This window comes from Plasmodium gallinaceum (assembly GCF_900005855.1).
Source record: "Plasmodium gallinaceum strain 8A genome assembly, contig: PGAL8A_v1_87, whole genome shotgun sequence".
Classification (NCBI taxonomy): Eukaryota; Apicomplexa; class Aconoidasida; order Haemosporida; family Plasmodiidae; genus Plasmodium; species Plasmodium gallinaceum.
In genome coordinates, this window is record NW_021628251.1 from 1,626,189 (window position 1) to 1,647,553 (window position 21,365).

Sequence of the window (21,365 nt, forward strand, 5' to 3'; positions counted from 1 at the left end):
CAAAATAAAGTAAAAAAGAAAAATTACAAATTTAATTACGTGTAAAAATAAAATAAATAAAAAATACAATGATATATTATTTTTGAAATGTAATCATTTATCATTTTTAGATTTAAATATATATACAAAAATATATATATTTTATAACATATAGAAATTAACGCTTTTTTCAAATAATATCATATTAAGTACAAAAAATAAAAATTTTCATTTCTTTAAATTTTTTTTTTACTTTTTTTGTTAAATTATGAAGAGTTAAAAAAAAAAAAAAAAAAAATTAAAGAATTCTATATATATAGTTAATATCATATTTAATTTCATAAATTTTAAAATAGTAATTAAAAAGAAAATTAATTATATAAAAAAAAAAAAAAAAAAAAAAAAAAAAGTTAAAAATAAAAAGATAAAATGAACAAATCTATAATTAAAATAAAGTTCTACTATCTCTTTTTCTAAGATATATTTGTTTTTTTTTTCTAAATACTTGTCAAATATAATATCTTCAGCTATCTTCAAAGAAAATTATTACAAAAACCTTAAAAAAACAAAAATATATTTCTACATTAGAATGCAATTAACTTTTATTACTTTAAAAATTTGCTTCTTTACCTCCTTTTTTAATTTATAAAATTTATTATTATTAACAAATTATATATATATATATATATAAAAAAAAAAAAAGAAAAAAACTTAATAATATCCAAACCTATATTTATATAAAAGGATGTTTATGAATACAATTAATTATTTTAAGGATACTTTTTTTTTTTTTTTTTTTGTACAAAAAAAATATTGTAGTTTTACAATTATTATCTTCATATATTTAAAAATAATTAATAGATGTAAGAAATACATAAAGTTTTGAAGAAAAAATTAATAATATAAAATATATATATATATATGTGTAATATTAATAAAAATATAAAAAAATAAAAAAAAAAAAAAAAGCAATAAATTTTTTGTTTCTTATTTTACAAAAAATTTTTTTTTATTTTAAATGGGAAACCCATAGTACTACAAAGATAAATTGTTTTCAAATTTTTAAAATTAAAATGAAAGAATTCTAAATTATCTAAATACTCAAACAAGTAACAAATGTTTTCTCTTATTTCATCATTCGACATATAAACATCACCAACATTTAAATTTAATGTATTTAACTTATTTAACTTAAAAATGTAAGTATTTTGAAATTTAAATAATTTTATATGTTTAGATAATAAGAATTCGCTAACTAATGTTCCACATTTTTCATTAGGCATTAGTCCTTTTCTTCCTATTTCTTTACCGACACGTGTTAATTTATGTATTACATCATTTGTGGATAATAAAAAATTATTATTTTTTTTTTTTAATCTTATTTCTTTTTCTTTTATTTTATTTATTACATCGTCTTCACCAACAATATCAGCACCTATAAATATTTTTAAGTATAATATAAAAAAAAATGATAAAGAAAAATAAACATAAAACAAATATAATTTTTTCACAAAAAATTTATGTATTATATATTTTGTAATTTTTTTTTTTTTTTTTTTTTCTTTTATGCATTTTTATAATCATAAAACTTTTCTTTTATATATATATATATATATGAAAATAATAAAAAGAATTCCTTATTTTAATATATTTTTTTGTTAAAATGTTGTTTATAAAAACACACATAATTTAGTATTATTGAAATATAATTAAAATTTTTTATTAAAATACATTCTTTTTTATTCATAAAAATTTCATTTTATTTATTTTTTTTTTTTATTAAAAAACTTCATATTCAATTTAAAGTGTTGGTTACCTGATTCACAAGCAACTTTATGCATATTCCTGTTGGTAACTACATAAATTTTTTTTTCTCTTTTTTTTTTTAAATTATGAGGAAATGTTATAAATGTTTTTATATTATCATTTTTGGTCATTTTTGATCTTTTCTGACTAAAAGACAAATATACATCTATACTTTCAACAAATTTATGTACAGCTAAAATTTTAATTTTTTCTAAGGCATCAACAATTTCATATTCTTTACTTCTATTTGGTATTATATCTAAATAATCTTTATATTTTTTTAATATTTTTTTTTCTTTTTTTTTTAATTTTGCTTTTTTAATTACATTAGTGTTAGCTTCATCAGTGGTAATGAGGGTAGATGGTACATTTTTTATTTGTGAAAATTTTTTTTTTAAAGCTTTTCTAGTATTACTAAAATTATATTTTTTTAATACTTCATTGAAATATATACTCTTTAATAAAAAGGATTCACATATAAAATTGAAAGCAATTGTATAAATAAAAAGAAATTCTATAATTATTTTATAACCATTTTTTTTAGTCATTCTTTAGTGTAATTTTTATTTCTAAAAAGACTATTTTGAAATATTTATAATTTTTCTATAAAATATAAGAAAAAAAAGAAAATTATTTAAATAATATGAATAATAATTATTATAATTTTTGTTATATTGTAAGTTCTATTATTAAATGTTTAAACATTTTATATACAGAAATAACAACATATAATCATGATATATTTTGTAAATATGTTGATCTATGTTTATTTGTGATTTTTTTTTTTTTTTTTTTTACCTTTCTCTTATACATAAAACTTTAAGAAAACTTTAGTAATATTTTATTTTAATATTCTTCATTTGATTTTTTTTTTATTTAGTTATTAAATGAAAAAATAAAAAGCTCTTTTCATTTTTGTTTTTGTTCCTACTTCCTTTTCATTTTTTTTAATTTCAGTAATTACAAAAAAATAAAACTCATTAAAACCTTTTTGTTACACTTTTGTCTTTAATTTTAATTTTTATATTGTAATTTATTTTAGAATATGCAAAAAAATAGAAAAATAACCATTGATGAAAATATACTTATTTTTTTTTAAGAGATACACTCAAATTGCTTTTTCTCTTTATCAGTATATTTTTAAACAATTACAAAAAAAGTAAAAAAAAAAAAATAATAATAATTTTAAAAATATTTTTAAATGTTATAAAACTCAAAAAAAAAAAAAAAAAAAAATTATATATATATATAATATTTTTTATATGTAAATGAAAAAAATGTTATATTTCTTTTTCGTATTATGAAATGTTCTTTTCACAATATATGTTTTATATTTTACCTATATTATTGAAATTTATGTGAACTAAATATTTATTATTTTATTTTATTTTTTTTTTTTTTATTTAAATAATACAAGTTATTTTTTAAAATTAAAAATGTAGCACTATAAATAATTTAGTAATGAAAAATTGTTATATATAGTGAAATATTAATCTTTCTATTTTACTTATTTTCTTCTTTTACAAATATATTGAAAGAAGAATACTGTTGCAAAAAATTCATTTATATATTAAAAAATTTGAAAAAATTTATTCATTTTATTGTGAGTTTAATTTTTTTTTTTTTTTTTAGAATTTATAAAAATTTATTACCTTTATATAATAATAATATTATGTTTTTATTTATTTTTTTTTTTTAATTTTTATCATAAAATCGACTTACAAATATTAAGATACCTTAACAGTAGAAGCAAAAAAAAGGTGATATTTTTTAAAAACATATATATCTTTAAAAGTTACTAAAGGAATACTGTTAATAAATCAAATTAATATTTTTTATAAATACAACTATTTATTATAGAAAAGGAGAATATTATATTAAAATTATGGGAATATATATTATAAACTAAAGATTTTTATTTTTTCTAGTTTTTCACAATTAAAAAATAGAAAAAATATTAATAAAATTAATAAAAAGTAAATAATAAATATAAATAATATTTTAACGAAATATAGTATTTTATTTATAAAATTTATATATATATAATGAAAATATATTAACTACATAGTGGAATTACATATTATAAAAGGTAACTATTTTTATTCATAACATGAATAAATAAAAATTTTATAAATAAAATGTAAAAAAAAAGTAAAATAAAATAATAAAACAGAAGAAATTAATAATTATAATATGTAAAAGGGTTCATATGTTAAATTATGTTTAGAAAAAATATGGACAGTTATTAATTAAAAAAAAAAAAAAAAAAAAAAATATGATTTTGAAAATTTTTAGTTTTATTTTTTTTTTTTCTTTTTTTTTTTTTTCATATTTTATTTAGAAAATGATAATTAATCAGTATATAGTAAATCATTATTTTAAGATTATCCCGCATAATATACTCTCTAATAATATAAAAAATATTAGTTATCATAAAAATAGAAATATCATATATATTACTAAAAATATAAATTACATTAGTTTGAAAAAAAAAAAGGATTTTTTATTTATAAATAAAAATGTAAGGTATAATACTAATAATAATAATAATACAAACTTTTTTAAAAAAGAGAATTTATCAAAAATAGAAAACACACAAAATGGGTTTACTAAATCAATTTATAGATGGAAAATAAGATTGTTTGATGGTACAAATAAAAATAAATTGATTAAAATAAAGAATATTTTTAAAGAAAAATATGAAAAAAAAATGGGTAGTAACTTAGATGGAATTTCCTTAAAAGATGTATTTAAAATATTAAAAAAGGAAAGAAAATATTTAGCACTTGCATTCGCATGTTTATTAATATCCTCTTTAGGTCAAATGGTATTCCCAATGTGTATAAGTAAAATAATAAATTTATATGGTGGAAAAGAAGAATCATTAAAATATTTAATGAATGAAGTTTATAAAACAATACTTTTAATCTTAGGTATTTCGACATTTAGTTTTTTCCGAATATACTTGATTGAAACATCTATTGAAAAAATAACTAGAAGATTAAGAAAAAATTTATTTGAAAAAATTATAAATCAAAATCTTTCTTTTTTTGATAAACAGAAAACAGGAGAATTAATAAATAGATTATCAAATGACATTGAAATATCATCAAAAATTTTAATTCATTTATCATTTGGTATAAGGAATTTTATAGCAGCTTTAATTGGTGGTATATGTGCATTACACATTTCTCCAAGTAAGTTATTTAATTCTTTTTTATTACCTGTTTCTGCTTGCTTATTAATAGGGACTTCATATGGTAAATATGTTAAGAGAATTAGTATAAAAAAACAAGAAAAATTAAGTAATTGCATAGATTTTGCCTCAGAAAAAATATATAATATAGGTTATGTGAGATTATTAAATGGAGAATCTTTTGAAAAAAAAGAATTTACAAAATATTTAAATGAGGTGTATAAAATTGGAAAAAAATATTCTTTAGTAAAAGCAGGAAATCATTTTTTATTCTTTAGTATAATTTCTCTCTTTTTGTTGCATTTAATTTATTATGGGAATTATTTAATAGTTAGTAATTTGATAAATACGGGAGATTTATTTTCATTGATTATGTATTCTTTATTCTGTGGTAGTGGGATTCAAGGTATTATGCATGCTATCGGTGATTTACAAAAATGCATTGGTTCATGCTCAAAAGTATTACAAATCATAAATTTACCAGATAGTGAATTCAATGATTATTGGCTTAAAAATTCAATTAATTTTTTGAAAAGGAATAATTATTCTATAAAATTTGAAAATGTATCCTTTTCATATGATAATAATAATAATAATGAGATTGAAGAAAAAAAAAATTATGCTTTAAAAAATGTCTCTTTTTATTTGCCACATAATAAATCAGTTGCAATTGTAGGAAAAAGTGGTAGTGGAAAAACTACCATTTTAAATTTACTTTCAAAAAAAAATATTGTAAATGAAGGCAATATATATTTCGGTGATTTTAACATTAATAAAATAAATTCGTCTGCACTTCGATCTATATTAAGTGTGATTACTCAGGATCCTTTCTTATTTAATATATCTGTAAAATCGAACTTACTATATCCACATAAAGCACATCATGAAATGCTAAAAGAACAAGTTGAATTAATTAAAAAAAAAGATATATTCATAAATGAAAATTTGAATGAACAAAATAATAATTTACACGGTATAACTAACGATGTGAAAGAAATATATGCATATTTATTAAAAGAAATACAGAAAACACAAGAAAATATAAATAATATTACAACAGATAAATTAAGAAACATATATAAAGATTTACATATTCATGATTTTTTAAATAATTATTCTAATTATGATAACATTAATGTTGGAGTAAGCGGATCATTTTTATCAGGTGGACAGAAGCAGAGAGTATACATAGCTCAAAACTTACTCAAAAATAATAAAATATTAATTTTAGATGAACCAACATCTTCTTTAGATAAGTTATCAGAAAATATTATAAATGAAGCATTATATAAATATATGAAAGGAAAAACTACTATTATATTTACACACAGATTAGCCTTGTTAAAATTTGTTGATTATATTGGTGTATTAAATGATGGAATTATGATTCAATTCGATTTAAGGAATAAAGTACTTCAGAATCCATGTGATATTTTAAAACAGATACTAAATCAAAATATATAATAATAATTTGTGTGCTTATACTTTATCATATAATCATTTTTTTGAATATTTTTTAAGAATACTTAAAAATAAATAATGATTTTTTTTCTTGAATTTTTTTTTTTTTTTTTTTCATATAAATGTTTATTTCTGCAAATGGAATTTTTCTTTATAAATATACAATTTTTTGACAATTTAATTTTCACTTTTAATTATACATAAATATTTCTCTTATAATTGCATAAAATTTTTATAATTACTTAAATAATATATTATTTTATATTTTTTTTTTTTTTTTTTTTTTATTTAAGATTTTCTATCTTAGATTTTTAATTTTGTTTTTTTCTATATAAAATTCATAATTGTATAAACATTCATACCTGTTTTGTCTCGTTTTATTTTGTTTTGTTTTGTTTTTTTAAAAATACTTTTGATTTAATTGATTTTTTCTTTTATAATGAAACGAAGTAGCATTTTATATATTTATATATAATCTACTTTTTTTTTTTTTTTTTTTTCTTAAAATAACAAAGTTACAATTTTATCTTAATTTTTTTCAAATTTTTTTTTCATTTAAATATATTTTTCAAGAGATCCTTTTTTTCTATATTATTTCAAACTTACTCAATTTATTTTATTTTAATTTTTTTTATATTGATTTTTTTATATTTAATTCTATTTTAATTTAATTTCTTCATTTATATAATACATATGTATTTATATATGTATATTTTTTTTTTTCTTTTCCTTCATTTTATAAAGATATTTTCTTTACAATTTTTATAATTACTTTTTTCATGTTTGTTTTACACTTTTTTCTCAATACATTTTTTTCCTTTTTTAATTATTTGTAATAATCTTATATTCATAATTTTTATATTTAAAATTTTTAAAATTCCTTGAACTATATAAATTAAATGTTAAACAAATACATAAAAACACTGTTGAAAAATATGGATTAAAAATTCTTCTTTGAAAAAAATTTTGCTGTTATTATTACAATTATATATTTGGTTTTAATTTTTTTTAGTTTTTAGCTTTTTTTTAAATAAAAAAAGAAAAAATTGAATGAAAAATGCAATTTACATAAAAAAATTGGAGTATAATGAAAAATACAATTTTTTGTATTAAAAAAAAAAAAAAAAAAAAAAATAGAAGAAACAATAATGAAAAATTGTAAAAGGTTTTATTTTTCACTACCTTGTTCAAGAGAATTGAAAAATGTAGTTAAATTGCAGTTGTTAGAAAAGGAACATAAAGATAAAATAATCAGTATATGGAAAGATAAGTACAAAGATGACAAAAATATAATTGCAGATTATGTAAATATAGAAAAATATGAATTAATAAAAAAAAATTGTAAAAATAATTCACATTTTATTATTCCACATAAAAATAAAAATGGATATATAAATTTTTATTCACAATTTATTGATTGTAAATTAGTATTTGTGACCCCACTTCATGATTATAATAAATTTAGGACAAATTCGATACCATATATAACATTAAATTTTTTTGATGAATTAAAAAATAAAGATATTGTTTTAACAAAATTAAGTATTATAAATAAAATTATAACCAAAGATGAAGCTTATAAATTTTATAATTATATTTTATCCTTTTATTCTGACTTTAATTATTTTCAATATGTATATAAATTTAATAATGATAGTAGAAATTTTAGTTACAATTGTTTTTTTGATAAATTCAAACATTTATTTTAAATTTTTTAAAGTTTTCCTTTTTTTATTTTATTCATTTCTTCTTCGTATTTCATCCCAGCTAACTGATTTACCTTAAAAAAAAAAAAAAAAACATGTAAAAATATATATTATTTTGTATAATGTGTATTTTTGTATATTTTTGTATATTTTTGTATATTTTTATTTATTACCTTCATTAAAATCCTTTAAAAAGTAGGAATTTTGCCTAAGAAAAAGGAAAATACATTGTATTTATTCTTGTGTTCTTTATTTTGAATATTGTAATTTTGCAATTTTTTTTCTTTTTTTTTTTTATAGTTTTTGTATGAATCACTTTAATTTATACAACTTATGTTTAAATTATAATCATTCTGTTTTCACTTTTTTTTTTTTTTTATTTTTTATACATATTTTCTATTTATATTTTATTTATTATGTAGTTTATATGTTAATTATTAATCATAACAAGAATATTTATATTTTTTAAATATTCATGAACATATTTAGGAATATTTTTCTAATTTTTTTATAATATTTTTTAAATTTTCATCTGTGCAAATTTCTATAGCTTTACATCTATAAATAATTATTTTAATAGCATATATATACATAGTTAAAAAAAGCATAAAATCATAAAAATATATATATTATATGTCAATACCTCTCTATTTCATTAATTTGTTCATTTCTAATATTATCGTTTCTGCATAATTGTAGTAAATGAAGCATTTATATAGCAATAATTATCATAACATATATATATATATATAAATATATATATATATATATATTCTTAATAACTTACATATCTTCAGTTAAAAGTGTATTATTCTAAGAAAAAAAAAAAAAAACATAATTTATGTAATGAAAGAATTTATAATATATATATATATTTATGTACAATTTTAAAAAAATTTACATTATCATCTAATTTAAAATCGTTATTTATTTGTGAATCATTTTCATCCATTAAATTATATGAGTTTGTATTTTCTATAGTTTTATTTTCTTCATTTTGATTAATTCCTTTATATGACAATTTAACGTTTTTATCATTCGTATTTAATATGTCATTCATAACTTCTCTTGCTTTATCAGTCATAGATGTTTTTGAAGTTAATATCTTTCATAAAGCAAAATTTTTTTTTTTTAAAAAAATGTAAATATATATAGGACAAAATAATATATTAATAGCAAAATTATGTGTTATATATAAAATGTTCTTATTTCATAACAAATTATAAAAAAAAAAATATATATATATATATATATATATATATATATATATATATATATATATATATATAAATAGATATAAATAGATATATATAATATAAAAATTTGAATTACTTCTGTATATGCTTTTCTTCTATATATTTTATTTACAACCATTGAAGTATAAACACCAAATGAAAAAGTTAAAAAAAATCTTGATACTGGTGTAAAATAATTTTTATATTTTTTGCATAAAAAATAAATTAATGATGCATTAGCTATACCTGTCCCTAAACTATAATTTGCACATTTATAAAATTTTTTTTTTTCTTCTTGATCTAAGATATATTTATTTTCAATCATCCATCTACTCATATTATATTCAAACATTCTCCATTGATGTTCATTCATATTTATCTATTTATAATAAATACGAAGAAAATTATAAGAAAAAGTTATTTTTTTTTTTTTTTTTTTTGAAATAATTGTGTATGTATTAATTTCTATTATATTTTAAAAATATGTTTATGATTTTTAATTCATATTTCACCTTTTTATTTTCCATTTTATTTTTATCTACGTAGACAAATTATTATAAAAAAAAATTTTTATTTTTCTAAAATAACTTAAATTTTAATAAAAAAAAATTATGCTATTTCATATTTTTTTAATAAAGAAAAATAAAGATATATTTATAAAAATAAAACAAACATTAAAAAAATTTATGTTAAATTTTAAATAAAAAAAAAATGTTTAATTTTTATAAATAAAGCATAAAGAAATAAGATAAATATAAAAAAAGAAGAAAAAAAAAAAAGAATTTTTTCAGAGATAATGAATTTTTTTCATCAAAAAAAAAAAAATCCTATTGATATTCTTTTTTTTTTTTTTTTTTTACACATAAATACTTAAACTGACAAATACAAAATTTTGCTTATAACATATATTTATATATAAATATATTTTTTATAAAAACAAAATAATAAATTATAGTATACATTTTCATGTTTTCATAATATTTTATTCTTTTTTTTTTTTTTTTTTTTTTTTTTGTATCACAAATTAATAAGCCGATTGTAATTTAGTATACATTTTTTTTTTTTTCTTCATTTAACAGAAGATGTTATATATATTTCATAAAAATTATATGATTAAATAATATATATTATAGTTAAAAATATAATAAATTACCAAAGATAAAATTAATAAAAAAAAACCTTTAAGTAATAACTTATACGTATTCAAACAAATTGTGATTGGTGTAAAGATAAAAAGTGTAAAATTAAATATTTTAACATCTTTATGATGTATCAAATGCAAAATAAAACGGTAAAAAAATTGCATATCAAAAAAGCATTATAGAGAAGAAAAACATATATTTACTTAAAAAAAGATATTTTAAAATAAAATTTCAACAATTTAAAAAAATGCAATATGTATAAAATTAAAATTTTAAGATTCAATTAAAATTTTTTTTTAGAATTTTTATTTATTAATTTTACAGAAATATGAGTGGAGTATCATTTAACAAATTGGAAAATTATAATATTTAGACTATAAAATTTTATTGAACTATTTATTTATTTAAACTTTTTTTATTTTTTCTTTCGTTATTTATAGTATAATGCCGCTTCTTCTTTTATTTTATGAAACTTTTCAACACCTATTATTTTTTTAATGTTTGTAGCTGCATTTGTTGCAATATCTAAATAATTATTTATCTCGCCTTTTTCTCTAATCTGAAATTTTTCATACCCATGAATATCATTTATTATGGCATTAAAGAAAATTTTATTATTTACAATCTTCGTATATCCACCTATAGGCATCATACAATTCCCTTCAATTTGAGATAAAAATGCTCTTTCTGTTTTTCCCATAATTTCTGATTTTTCATCATTTATATCTTTTAATATATCATTAATTTCCGAATTATTTTTATTTGAGGTGATTGCTATAATACCTTGGCATAAAGCTGGATAAATAAATTTCCTATTTATCTTCTGTATATTTAAAAAACTTAAATCAATACTTGTGTTATTATATCTAATTATATATGGTTTATGAATATTGCGCTTTTTATTTTTCACTATATCGACGATCACCTTTCTTTTTATTAGCCTTTCTAAGCCACACAAAGCAATTATTATAGAATCACAATATCCATTAAATAACTTCACTAATCTTGTATTAATATTTCCTCTAATACTTTTCAATTCTATATTTTTATACATATATTTTATTTGACTTCTTCTTCTTAATGACGATGTTGCAACTGTACATAATGAATCTTTATCTTCATCTTTTTTTAAGTAAAAATTGTTTTTAATATTACTCTCTACTTTTTCTAAGTTATTAAATTTACATTTATTCATTTGATTCAAATTTTTATATTTAATTGATAAAAAAACATCATTAATAGTATCTCTTTTTAAAAAACATGGCAAATAAATATCTTCAGGTAATATCATAGGAACATCTTTTAATGAGTGAACACATATATCAACATTGTTTTTTATTAATTGTTCGTCTAATTCTTTTGTAAAAATTCCCTTACCTCCAAATAAACTTACACTTTTATCTAATATTTTATCACCTGTTGTTTTTATTGGTTTTAATATTATTTTCACTTTTTTATTAATCTTTTTAAAATGATTTAAAAGTTTTTTTTTTACTTTTTCTGATTGCTTTAATGCTAATGGTGAATCACGAGTACCTATAATTATTTCTTTATGAGGGATATAGCAAATATTTTTTTTATGATTATTTTTTCTAAATAAGTTATTTATATTTAATTTTTTATTCCTTATATGCATTAAATAATTAATATTAATTATATTGTCTCTTTTTATGTAAACATTTCCCCATACATAAATGCTTAAATATATATTTAATATGGTAAAAACTAAAATATACATTCTCTTTTTCTTTTTTTTTTTTTTTTTTTTAAGTTTTATGAGGAATATATGACAAATATATAACAAATTTTCATATTTACAAAAATTCTTAATTAAAAAATATATCCCCAAAAGAAAATTCAACTGTTAATTTAACATACATATAATATATTGGTGCAGATTAATATTCTTAAAATTTTATAGCTATCAAGTCAACATTAATTGACAAACTAAATTATACATAAAATATCAACATAATCATTAAAAAAAATATATATATTTTTTTTTTATAGAAATATATATAGTTTAATTGTAAATCATATATATATATATATAAGTTCATAAATGATAATTATAATGATATCTTTTTTATTTTTTTTATTTTATATATGTAATGCATAAAAAAAAAAAAAAAAAATTAAAGGTTAAACATGTAAATGGAATCAAAATTTTAAACTACTTTTTTCTTAAATCTTATTATTTAAAGTAACAAATGTTAAATAAAAAATAGTAGAAAAATATATTTTAATAAAATGAAAATCTAAAATAAAATTAAAATTACATATGTATATATAGATGCATATGTTGTTAAGAAGATATTAATATTTTGTAAAAACCTAAAACATATGTAGCATGTAAAAAAAAAAAAAAAAAAAAAAAATGTATTTTTTACAAACAAAATTATATTAATAAAATTTTAGAAAAATTAAAGACTGTTATAAAAAATATAAATAGGGTTTATAATAAATAAAGAAATAAAATTTTAAAAAAATAAAATTTTCTCTTGTTTTTACATAAAACTTAATAGTTTAGTTCTATTATTTAAATTATCATTTTTATACTTTTCTTGTAATCCAATATCTTGTTCGTCATTTTTTTTCTTTTCCCATTTCTCTATATTATTTTCAATTGCATATATACAATGATTATAAATGCTATTATTTTTACATAAATAATTTAACTCATTAAATAAAGGGATACATAAATGTTTTAAAAAATCAATTTGAGAAGTAGCTAATTTGTCAATAGTAGTAATATCGCATAAAAAACTTTTCTGCATATTTAATGATTTTTCTAATAATCCTTGTAGATAAAATTCTTCATTAATCTTCATTGTCCATTTAACATGTTTATTCCATTCAAGGGATGCATGTCCAATATCTGAAGCTTTTATAACAAGGCAAAATATTTGCCATATTTGTTCTGTAGTTAAATTATCACAATCTATAAATTCTTTTGATGTTCTAAAATTAGATATATATTCAAAGTGATTTTTCATATCTGTTGATAAAATTGCCCTAATAATATTTTTCCTACAAGTAATAAAAATATTATAAGGATAATTTTCAAAAATGTTACAATTTTCCTCCTTTAAAGTTTTAAAAACAAGCGAACAATGATAATTTTCAAGTACACTATTGTCATTATAAGTTAATGCTAAATTATCTTCTGAATTTATTAAAAAATAATTATTTAAACCAGGATGACCTACATCATGACATAGCGATGATACATGTAGACAAAATTCATCAATTGCTGATATCTTATGATTAATATCTAGTAAAAAAAGCATACTTTTACTAAAATGTGCCACCTTAAAAAAAAAAAAAAAAAAAAAAAAAAAAAATAAAAAAAAATTTAAAGTTGTAAAAAATAAAAAAAAAAATGATATCTTATGATTAATATCTAGTAAAAAAAGCATACTTTTACTAAAATGTGCCACCTTAAAAAAAAAAAAAAAAAAAAAAAAAAAAAATTAATATAAATGTTAAAGTTGTAAAAAATAAAAAAAAAAAAAAAAAAGTAAATATAAATATATAACTTGAGCAGCGTGTAAGCTGTTATGATAAGGTACTTCATTATATAACGAATAGATTTTCAAAAGAAAATTTTTCAGCTTTTCTTTATTAAAATTTGGTTTTAATACACCAAGTGGGTATAATAATTTATACCCAATTGATATAAAAATATTTCCTTTATATATATTTTCTATATTTGCATTCCATTCGTATGCATCATTATAATGTTCTTGAAATTTAGTTGATAATAATGATTGTATATTTGATAAAGATATACTTGATTTTTTATGATTATTAAGATTATGAGATAAAAGTGAATTACTTTCTAATTTTACATTAAAATGATTGTCTATTTTATCTAAACACCACATATTATAAACTTTTTCAAATTTTCCATATTTAAATATTTGAACTTCATTCAAATTTTTTGTTCTTAATATATTTTCACATTTTTTTATTTTTTCTTTCATTTTTTTTATTTGTTCCAATGCCTTTTCATTTGATTCTTCTTCTATTTTTTTTATGATATCTAATAATTTTTTCAGATTGTGCAAAATGTCTTCTATTGGTGAAGTTGGAGTGGAATTATCGATTGAAAAATACTTAGTTAAATTATTATTAGAACTTTTTTCATAAATGCATCTATTTAAAAATAATATCCTCCATTTTCGTTCATAATTATATTCATAATATAAAGATAAAAGAATTTTACAAAGGATGAAAAGATATATTATAAAAATATTTTTATTTTGATGTTCTAAATGACGACATGAAAGATGGAAAAAAAATATGCAAATAATACAAAAAAAAGAAAATTTTAAATTCAATAAAAAATTATAAAGAATCATATAATTCCTTAGAAAACAAAATAAACATATATATATATTAGTCATTGATATGATATATTTTTGAGAAAAATATTTATTTATAAAAAATTTATTTAATTCAATATTCGACAATGATTGCAATAATAATATGGCATGTAAAAGTGTAAAAGACACATAAAAATAACAAGATATATAAGAATAATAAATTATATTATCTATGCATTTATAATTAAAAAATAAGATATAAAAGACAAAAAATAAAAAATATAAAACATCAGAAAGTAATTTAAATAAACATAAAAAATATGCAGTATATTCATATATAAATTTAATTATCATATAATATAAAATCAAAAAATTTATTAATGATATTAAAATCATAAATAAAGAATAAACACCAATTTTGAAGGGAAATGAAGAATAAAACTTATTTAAAAATATTCCTTCAGAATTTTTATTTTTAAATATTAAGCACTTTTCTATTTCAATTAATTCTCCTCTTTTTATTTTTGCATTTTTAAAGATATTAACAAAAAAATTTGTTTTTTTTGAAAAAATATAATAAAGTTTTTGATATAATGACGATTGTTCTGTATATTTTGTATTGTAACTATTTTCAGAAAACTTTTTTTTCTCTTTCTTTTTATAATCATTAATATTAGAAACATTATTTATATTATTAACTGAATAATTATCATAGTTCCTTTTATAGCTTTTCCTTTTTAAATAAAAAAAAAATTTTATATATTTTCTTATAATACATATCAATTTTAAATTTTTATTTTGTAAACAATTGTTATATTCTTTTTGCGATTTTTTTTTAGCACTATTCTTCATCTTTTTCCATAAGTAATCTTTTGATTTTTCAAATGTGGATTTTTTAGACATAAAAGATTTTTCGCGTAATAATGAAAATTTATAAAATTCATCATATTTCCTTTCTTTTTTTTCGAACGATTTACTTAATTCTTTATCAAATTTATATTTTTTTTTAAATACATTTTCATCTATGAAGGGATCTAAAAAAAGATTTATGAAAAATAAATAATTGATAAATGAAAAAAAAAAAATGATATAACTGTTATAAATAGTTGTAAATATATATTTGTGATATTCTACATTTCTATAAAAATGCACATTATACATATATGTATTCATTTCTCATTTATTCTTTTCATTTCATTTTATAAAAAAAAAGAGTTACTTTTTTTGTCTAATTTTTTATCCATGTTAAAAATTTATTTAGAAACTTTTAATTTTTGTTAAATAATGTTTTTTTTTTTTTTTTTTTTTTAAATTTACAATAAACTTGTAATTTATAATAGCCATTAATTTTATTATATATAACTACTTTATTATCCATATAATATATAATTTTTTTTTTTTTTTATTTCTTTTTTCTTCTTTTTTTTTTTATAAAACTGTGTTGTTTCTCTACCCATTCCATTATTTAAAAGAAAAAAAAAAAAAAAAAAAGTTAAATTGCTTTAAATTAGAATGTAAAATGTAAAAAAAAAAATATGTTGTTATTATTAGTCTTTATTCAAGTTTTTTTCCATATTTAAAAAAAAAAAAAATAAATAAATAAAAAGTATATTTCTTTATTTTCAATTTACGAGGTTGAATATATCTTTGTCTATAAATAAAATTTTTTAAAAAATCAAAAATTTTATTGTCTAATTTTTTATTTATATAATCTTTTTTTTTTTTTTAAAAAATAAGGTTGATTTATATTTTTTCTATTTTTATTATATTTGCCATATATAATAGTAAGCTTACGTCGTATTCATAATTGTTAATTAATTTTTTCATTTTTTCTCTTCTAAATCTTTTTTCTTATATATTTACATATACTGTTTTTTTTTTAATAATTAAAATACCTTTTATTTGTATTTTCATTATATTATGTTACGTTTACACACTTTGAATTAAAGAAAAGTAAAGGAAAAAAAAAAGTTTATCTATTAAAAATATTATATGTAAATATATGTATACATTGTATTTATTACTATAAATATTATTTTATTTTTATTTTTTTTCAAATAAATATATAACTATTAAAAATAAAAAAAATGTAGCTTATTTCCATCACACATAATAATTTTATAGGACTTAGAGGATATATAACTTAATTATAAAAAAAGAATAATAAAAAAAAATAAATAACATTAAGATTTTAAAAATATATAGAAGTAAATATTTACTACTATATTATTATATAAAAAGAAAAAATCAAAGTAAAAAGAATTAAATTTTTTTTTTTTTTTTTTATTAATATACATGTTTTTTTTATATAAAAGAATCTCTTTAAAATTATAAAATATTTTAGAATAAATTTAAAAAATATCAAGAAAATATGTACATAAAAAAAAAAAAAAAAAAAAAAAAAAATTATATATATATATATATATATATGTGATGGAAATAATATGGTCCTAGTTAAAATATTTATAATATATTGTCTTAATTTTTTCATTCTTTCTTTTTTAAATATAATGAAGATAATATATTTTTCAATGTATAAAAGAAAGAATGAAGCTTTATTTTTTTATTTATAATATTAATTTATAAAATTTTAATAATAAATATAAAAAAATATGATTATTTTTAAAAAGAATTATAATGTAAAGATAAAGAGCAAACAAAGATGAGTAACTAAATAATTATCATCTGTTAATAAAATAATATTCTAATGATAAATTATAACTTTATATTAAAAATACAGTACTTTTTATTAATAATTCACACAAAAACTAAAAGCAATTATATTTGATTTAAAAAATAAAATAAAATAAAATAAAATTTTATTATGCATTATAAATAGATATTAAAAAATTTTTAAAAGATATGTGTCTTCATAATTAGAATAATAAAATTAATTTTATGTATATATGTTCAAAATAATAAACATAAAAAGGGTGAGTCATTGACAAAAAAAAATAAAAAAAAAAAAGGTAAGAACAATAAAATGTAAATAAAAATAAATAAGAAATACAATTTACCTTTTTACAAATTTCCATATGTTAATAACACAGTCATCACCTGCAGTAGCTAACAAAAAATAATCTTGATATTTTTGAGGACACCAAACAACACAATTAACATCAGTTAAATGAGCATTTTCAACATTTTCAATCAAATCCCATTTATCTTTTGTTTTTTCAAATATTTTTAGAGAATTATCAAAAGATGATACTGCAATTAAATTTTCATATGGATTCCAATCCAAATAGCTCACACTTCTTTTATGATAACCTTCTATAACATGTTTAATTTTCCAATCATCAAAAACAATATCTTTTATATTTTCTTTTTGCGTATCTACATTTTTAATGTTTCTAGAACCTCCTGTCTCTACGTTTTTTTTATTTATTGTTTCATTGTTATTTTTATACATTTTATCTGAATTATAACTGTTAATTTTTTCTTTATTATTATTTATAATTGATTTATCTATATTACTTTTATTTATCTTGTCTTCATTATTTTTATCCGTTTTTTTTTCAGTGTTTTTATTATTCATATCATTTTTATCAACTGATTCAAGTTTTGATTTTTGATTTTTTTCATTAAACTCTTTTTGTATCTTTTCACAAGAATAATTTTTTTTTTTTGTATTTTTTGTAGTTTCAAAATATTTATACAAAAATTTAAAAAGACCATATTGAAAATATAAAGGAACAAATTTATTTTGAACATACATTTTTAATATATTTTGCATATTGAGTCCTTTTTCAGAGTAATTCACAAAGATGAAATTAAAAGAGTCACAATCCTTTTTATTTTTTGTCTCTTGTTCTTTTTTTTTGTTATTTACATTAGTTTTTTTAATTATATTTTCTTCATTAATATTTTTTTCTTTTTTTTTTTCTTCGTTTGCATATTTTTTTCTATTTTCACTGTAGCTATTCATTCTACCTAAATAATTTTTATGGTGGTTATTTGGAGTTTCTTTAATATCTTTGATTATTTGTTTATATAGAAATGGATATTTTTTTTTGTTATATAATTTTTTTTTATCACTTTGCCATATTTTAATAGTTTTATCATCTGAGCAAGTAGCAAATTCAGAACCATCAAAATTAAAAGTAACACACCATACTACCGATGAATGTTCGGTTAATGTTTGAATGCAATTCCATTCATCCAATCTTTTATCCCATATTTTTATTGAATTATCATAAGATAATGAAATAAAAGTGTTTTCACTTAAAGGACACCACGAAACAAATTTAATATCTTCTGTGTGAGCAGTTAAATATGCATCAAAATTAAAATCAAAATTCGTGTGATCATCTAGTAAAGTATTATTGTTAGAATTAGGATTAGAATTAGTTAGTGCGTTTCTACGATTATAACTATTACTTTTCAAACTTTTTTTTTCTAAATTGTCTACTTTTGCATGTACCCATATGCTTTTATCTCTTCCACAAGTTACTATATATTTATTTGATGGATGAATAGAAGCGCATTTTACTTCCTTTTCATGACCTTCTAATGTTTTATAAAAAACCCATTTGTTATTTCTATTTTTCTTATAAATAGAACATCTTGAATCAAAAGAAGCGACAACAAAAAAATTACCATCTTTTGAGAATTCAATATGCCTCAATGATTTTTCATGATTTGTTTCGATTATGTCATATATATCGAACTCTATTTGACTTTTTAAATATCTTTTTACTCCATATGTGTTAGAAGTATTCACAATTTTATTTCCATTATTTATATTTCTAATTCTAGTATTTTTCTTTTTTTGCCAAATGATTATATATTTATCTGAACCTACAGATCCTAAAAAATTTCCATCTGGACTCCAGCATATACTCCATATCCTTCTTTTGTGATTTTCTAAATTGACCACTAATTCAATTACCATTTTAATAATTAAAATTATCAATAATTATAATAAATTTAATTCAATTATATCAAATTCAATTTATACATATGTGTAAACTTCAATTATATTTAATTTAAATGAAATTTTTAATAAATTCCATTTACCACATCTATTAATAACAGCACTTAAATAGAAAAATAATAAAAATAAAGCTAATTACAAAATAAAGAAATCTTTAAATTAACTTCAAAAAATAAATATAAAAAATAATTATTATTATTTATACAAAATAAATGATTAAATATATAAATAAAAATCTGATAAGATAATTAATAATATTTTAAATTAAATTCTTTATAGTAAATTATTAAATTTATAATAGAAATTACAGTGATTATATAAATAAAAGTAATCAAATTATATATTTATATATCTATAATAAATAAAGATAATAAAATGATATATCAGTTTTATAATTGTTAATTATTTTCTTTTTATTGCTAAAAGGAAAAAAAAAAAAAAAAAAAAAAAAAATCACTGTGTAATATTAATCTACATTTCTTTATGATCTAAATTAAAAAGTTTATTTTATTTTATTTTATTAATTTTTTATTTTATATTATTTTTTTTTTTTTTTTTACCAAAAATGTTAATTATAATAAGATTAAATATTATATATATAAATAAACAATCTTAAGTGTCATTTTGTCTAACACTTTAAATTAGGTGTATATCATCATATACTTTTTTTTCTTGCTTTTAACTTTTATTTTTTTGTTATTTTAAAAAAAAAAAAAAAAGTTGCTTATAGAACTTTTTTAAAAATAGTGAAAAATTGTAATATATGTTACAAATTAATTCATAAAACGACATAAGTTTTCATTCAATAAACTATATTGAAGTAACAAAAAAAAAAAAAAAAATAAATAAATTTCTTTTATTATTGAAAAAATTATTTTAGTGCAAAATATATTACTATGTAAGTATAAAAATTTAATAAAATATCTTTGCTTTTAAGAATTTAATGATTTTATCTTTGATATATTTAAATTATTCACATCAACTCAAAAAAAAAAAAAAAAATTTTTTTTATTTTATAAACTGATTTAAAAATCAAAACGAAGATTAGAGAAGGAGAAAAAAAAAATAAATAACTTTTCTTTTTCTTATTTTTAGTTTTTAGTGCATCTTCAGAAAACTAATGAAATTTCACCTTTTTTTTTTTTTTTTTTTTTTTTTTTTTTTTTTTTATTTTTACTAAACAAAATGAAAAATTCTGCTATTGTAAGTTTAAAGAAATATATATTACCTACTTGTGTAATTAAAAATTAAATTGTAAATAAAATCTTAATAATAAAATTTATTTTCTATTAGTGTTTGTTTTCCTTTTTATATATACAATTTTTAGTAATTTAAAAAATGCACAGTTATAAAAAAAAAAAATAGGGAAAAGAAACAAAAGGAAAGGAAAACAAAAGAAAAAAAGGAAATGAAAAGAAAAGAAAAGAAAAACAAAATAATGGAGAAAAGAAAATAGAAAAAATGATGGCTTTTTTAAAATAGCCTTCAACTTTTCGAAAGCCAAATTTTTTTAGAAAAATTAGCTTCTAACAATTTAGAGTTTCCCTATAAATTAATAAAAAATAAAAAAAAAAAG

The 21,365-nt window shown here is 16.7% G+C and overlaps 7 protein-coding genes across 7 annotated transcripts; 2 read left to right on the plus strand and 5 right to left on the minus strand.

The window, feature by feature from the left end:
* Positions 1–971: 971 nt before the first annotated feature.
* PGAL8A_00312100 (50S ribosomal protein L1, apicoplast, putative) lies at positions 972–2,333 on the minus strand (the record flags this gene model as incomplete). Its single annotated transcript, XM_028672133.1, has 2 exons — positions 972–1,414; positions 1,796–2,333. The coding sequence occupies 2 exons, from the start codon at positions 2,331–2,333 to the stop codon at positions 972–974; spliced, it is 981 nt and encodes a 326-aa protein (XP_028528716.1).
* A 1,796-nt stretch (positions 2,334–4,129) lies between these two features.
* ABCB7 (ABC transporter B family member 7, putative) lies at positions 4,130–6,445 on the plus strand (the record flags this gene model as incomplete). The annotated part of the gene is made up of 1 exon (XM_028672134.1): positions 4,130–6,445. One exon carries the CDS (start codon positions 4,130–4,132, stop codon positions 6,443–6,445), a length of 2,316 nt encoding a protein of 771 aa, XP_028528717.1.
* Positions 6,446–7,590: 1,145 nt separating this feature from the next.
* On the plus strand, positions 7,591–8,151 carry ATP11 (ATP synthase mitochondrial F1 complex assembly factor 1, putative; the record flags this gene model as incomplete). Its single annotated transcript, XM_028672135.1, has 1 exon — positions 7,591–8,151. The coding sequence occupies one exon, from the start codon at positions 7,591–7,593 to the stop codon at positions 8,149–8,151; it is 561 nt and encodes a 186-aa protein (XP_028528718.1).
* Positions 8,152–8,178: 27 nt separating this feature from the next.
* PGAL8A_00312400 (conserved Plasmodium protein, unknown function) lies at positions 8,179–9,756 on the minus strand (the record flags this gene model as incomplete). The annotated part of the gene is made up of 6 exons (XM_028672136.1): positions 8,179–8,222; positions 8,322–8,356; positions 8,792–8,833; positions 8,936–8,961; positions 9,050–9,253; positions 9,481–9,756. 6 exons carry the CDS (start codon positions 9,754–9,756, stop codon positions 8,179–8,181), a joined length of 627 nt encoding a protein of 208 aa, XP_028528719.1.
* Positions 9,757–10,955: 1,199 nt separating this feature from the next.
* Positions 10,956–12,263, minus strand: PGAL8A_00312500 (porphobilinogen deaminase, putative; the record flags this gene model as incomplete). Its single annotated transcript, XM_028672137.1, has 1 exon — positions 10,956–12,263. The coding sequence occupies one exon, from the start codon at positions 12,261–12,263 to the stop codon at positions 10,956–10,958; it is 1,308 nt and encodes a 435-aa protein (XP_028528720.1).
* A 769-nt stretch (positions 12,264–13,032) lies between these two features.
* On the minus strand, positions 13,033–16,097 carry PGAL8A_00312600 (cGMP-specific phosphodiesterase, putative; the record flags this gene model as incomplete). Its single annotated transcript, XM_028672138.1, has 3 exons — positions 13,033–13,836; positions 14,065–15,887; positions 16,073–16,097. The coding sequence occupies 3 exons, from the start codon at positions 16,095–16,097 to the stop codon at positions 13,033–13,035; spliced, it is 2,652 nt and encodes an 883-aa protein (XP_028528721.1).
* A 1,769-nt stretch (positions 16,098–17,866) lies between these two features.
* Positions 17,867–19,747, minus strand: CIA1 (cytosolic iron-sulfur protein assembly protein 1, putative; the record flags this gene model as incomplete). The annotated part of the gene is made up of 1 exon (XM_028672139.1): positions 17,867–19,747. One exon carries the CDS (start codon positions 19,745–19,747, stop codon positions 17,867–17,869), a length of 1,881 nt encoding a protein of 626 aa, XP_028528722.1.
* Positions 19,748–21,365: the final 1,618 nt, after the last annotated feature.